At 40.2% G+C, this 3,105-nt stretch overlaps 1 protein-coding gene across 1 annotated transcript; it reads right to left on the bottom strand.

The window, feature by feature from the left end:
* Positions 1-2,166: 2,166 nt before the first annotated feature.
* On the bottom strand, positions 2,167-3,105 carry LOC114616642 (olfactory receptor 4F6-like). The gene has a single exon (XM_028762074.1). It carries the CDS (start codon positions 3,103-3,105, stop codon positions 2,167-2,169), a length of 939 nt encoding a protein of 312 aa, XP_028617907.1.

Below are 3,105 nucleotides of genomic sequence, written 5' to 3'. Positions count from 1 at the left end.
ACGCATATATACATTCACACATACATTCATGCATGCAGACAGACCTACAGATAGATATAAATACACAAAGTCACACACTGAATCACTAGAGCCAATTTCCATCAAACAGGCTCCAAGTGCTTTACAATACACATATATACATATATACACATATACACACATTCCCCTGGTGGATGGAGCAAGCTCCAACACTATTTTTTCTTCCATAGCTTATATATCCGACAAAAGTCTTTCAATCAGCTAAAATTACAATGTGATTACATTCTATTTTTTCTTTGAATGAATGACTATGAAAAAGCAATACCTTTACAAGAAAAAAATCATTATTACAGTACAGGTAAAGAAAGCACAATATTCCCAAGAACCCATGTACAGTTGTAACTAAGCAACTTGTTATAGATTAACAAAATGTGAGCAAGCAAGGTAGTTTTCTCAGTCAGTTTCTCTTACCATAAAGCAGCAATTTGTGGTTACAAAGAAAGGATTAATTATTTTACTACTTATCTTTAAAGTAATCTTATAAGAATCTTAAAAGAACCACAAATTTAAACTTTTATACAAAAGTCAGTCAAATCTTCTTTAAATCCTCAGTATACAATCTACTCATCAGCAATTTTTATTAGATCATATCAGGAAGCTGAGGGGAAAATGGTTGTAAGAAATCAATCATCACCAGTCCAGCATCAGTGAGAGTCATGTCTGCCAGTGCTGCCATTGTTCTTGTTCCCTGACCTTAGAAAGTTTCTAGCTTAACTATTAAGGGTGTGCCTTTCTGAACTTCGAATTGTTCCTTCAAATTTTCTATATCACAGTCAGTAGCAAAAACATCTTAACCTAGCTTCACTAACAATTTTATTTGTCCAAATGCTTTCTAAGGGTGGTGGTCATAGCTGACAACCTACATCTCTAAGTTCTTCTCTTGGGTGGTGACTGAACCATTAATCTGCTCCAGCAGCAATGCCTGAAAGAGATTAAGCTCTATTGTTGTGAGTGCCAGAGATGCTGCCCAGTACAGGGCTGGGAGCCCCCTTAGAGTTTTCATACAATTCTTTTTTTTTTAAATCTTTTTCTTTTATTGGATGTTTTATTTACATTTCATATGTTGTCCCCTTACCCCATCCCCCACCCACCCAGGAACCCCCATCCCCTCACCCCTCCTCCTGCTTCTCTGCAGATGTACCCCTACCTACCCCCCCACTCCCACCTCCCCACCCTCAGATTCCCACCCCCTGGGGCGTCCAGCCTTCATGAGGCCAAGGATCTCTTCTCCCACCTATGCCCAGCAGGGCCTTCCGCTCTTACATATACAGCTGAAGCCATGGATCCCTCCCTAAGTGCTCCTAGGCTGGTGGTTTAGACCCTGGGAGCTGTGGTTGGTTGGTATTGCTGCTCTCCTCATGGGGCCACAAACCCTTTCAGCTCCAATGGTATTCACTCTAACTCCTCCATTGGGAACCCCATGATCAGTTCAATGGTTAGTTGTGAGCATCTGCCTCTGAATATGTCAGACTCTTGCAGACCTCTGAGGAGACTTCTATATCAGGTTCTTATCAGCATACAATTCTTAGATTAAGAGCGAAGTGAGGGCAGCAAGCAGAGCAGAACTCCATAACAGCATGAAGTCCTTAGGGGTCATCTTTCTCTGAGGCTCACTCCTTGAAACTGCGCTAACCGGTGGGCTGCGTTCCATGACTTCTAAAGTCGTTTGTTGTTCCAGCCACATGGCCCTCAGCAATTTCTCCTTACTGGATTGTGAAAAAGCTAGGTCATCAAATAAAGGGATAATAAATAAGATGCCAAGGGGACAGAAAGTAGATCATCAGGAGAGTAAGACAAATCAGATGAAATGAAAGTTAGTATTTGTGTTTAAAGTAAGTCTATTTAAGATGTGATTTTTACAAATATGCTCTTTAACATTGACCATTATTGTACTGATCATTGTGGTGACATAACATTATTGGAGGGGTAAGGCTGGCAAACGCTCTTGTCTTCAAGTCCGTTGTATAAACAGCTGATACACTGATATCCAAATCCAATTCAAGCAGAAAACAAGTAAGAGTACATCACATACTAGTACCTAGTGACATTCAGTTAGATATAAAGTAGTTTATATAGTACACATCCATCTGAAATTCTACTTTGCATGTTCATGTACCTTTGGTATATTTAAGAAAGCTTAATATAACTCATAAACTGTGTGCATAGTCTCCTCATTGCCACCTTCATCTCTTTATTCCTAAGTGTGTATATCACTGGATTTAGAAAAGGAGTAACAATTACATCAAAGATGGCAAGAAATTTATCCAGATGTGATGTTGGAAATGGCCACAAGTAGAAGAAGATTAGGGGTCCAAAGAACAAAACTACCACCATGACATGAGCTGACAGAGTGGAGAGAGCCTTATATAAACTACCCAAGGATTTCTTTTGAACAGTCACCAAAATAAATATGTAAGAGATGATCAGGATTAAAAAGGAGGCCACAGAAATGAACCCACTATTGGCAGTAACCATAAACTCCAATGTGTTGGTGTTTATACAGGCAAGCTTAATAAATCTTGGAAGGTCACAGAAAAAGCTGTCTAGTTCATTAGGGCCACAGAAGGGCAAGTCTACCACAAAAATCAACTGAGTCACTGAATGGATGAGGCCAATAATCCAAGAAGCAATCAAAATCAAGATGCACTTTTGTGGGCTCATGATGATCAGGTAGTGCAGAGGCTTACATATGGCGACATATCGGTCAAACGCCATGGCTATGAGCAGCAGCATCTCAGTGCCACCTACTGCATGGATAAAAAAGATCTGAGTGATGCAACCCCCAAAAGAGATGGTTTTGTGCTTTCTCAGAAGGTCATAAATCATCTTGGGTGCTGTGAATGAGGAACATATCAAGTCAATGATGGAAAGATTGGCTAATAGGAAGTACATAGGGGACTGTAATTGGGGGTTTAAAGTTACAGTTAACACAATGAGAAAGTTTCCCAACAGACTTGCCACGTAGAACACACAGGAAAAGAGGAAAAGGAATAGCTGGATTGTCCATGAGTTGGAGAGTCCCAGGAACACAAACTCAGACACCAAAGAGCGGTTTGTTCTACCCAT

This window comes from Grammomys surdaster, unplaced genomic scaffold (assembly GCF_004785775.1).
Source record: "Grammomys surdaster isolate TR1022 unplaced genomic scaffold, NIH_TR_1.0 332773, whole genome shotgun sequence".
Lineage (NCBI taxonomy): Eukaryota > Metazoa > Chordata > Mammalia > Rodentia > Muridae > Grammomys > Grammomys surdaster.
This window is presented reverse-complemented; position numbering and strand designations above follow the sequence as displayed.

Excerpts from the sequence above, each read along its gene's own strand:
- LOC114616642 (XM_028762074.1), bottom strand. The coding sequence starts at position 3,105 with ATGGGTAGAACAAACCGCTCTTTGGTGTCTGAGTTTGTGTTCCTGGGA.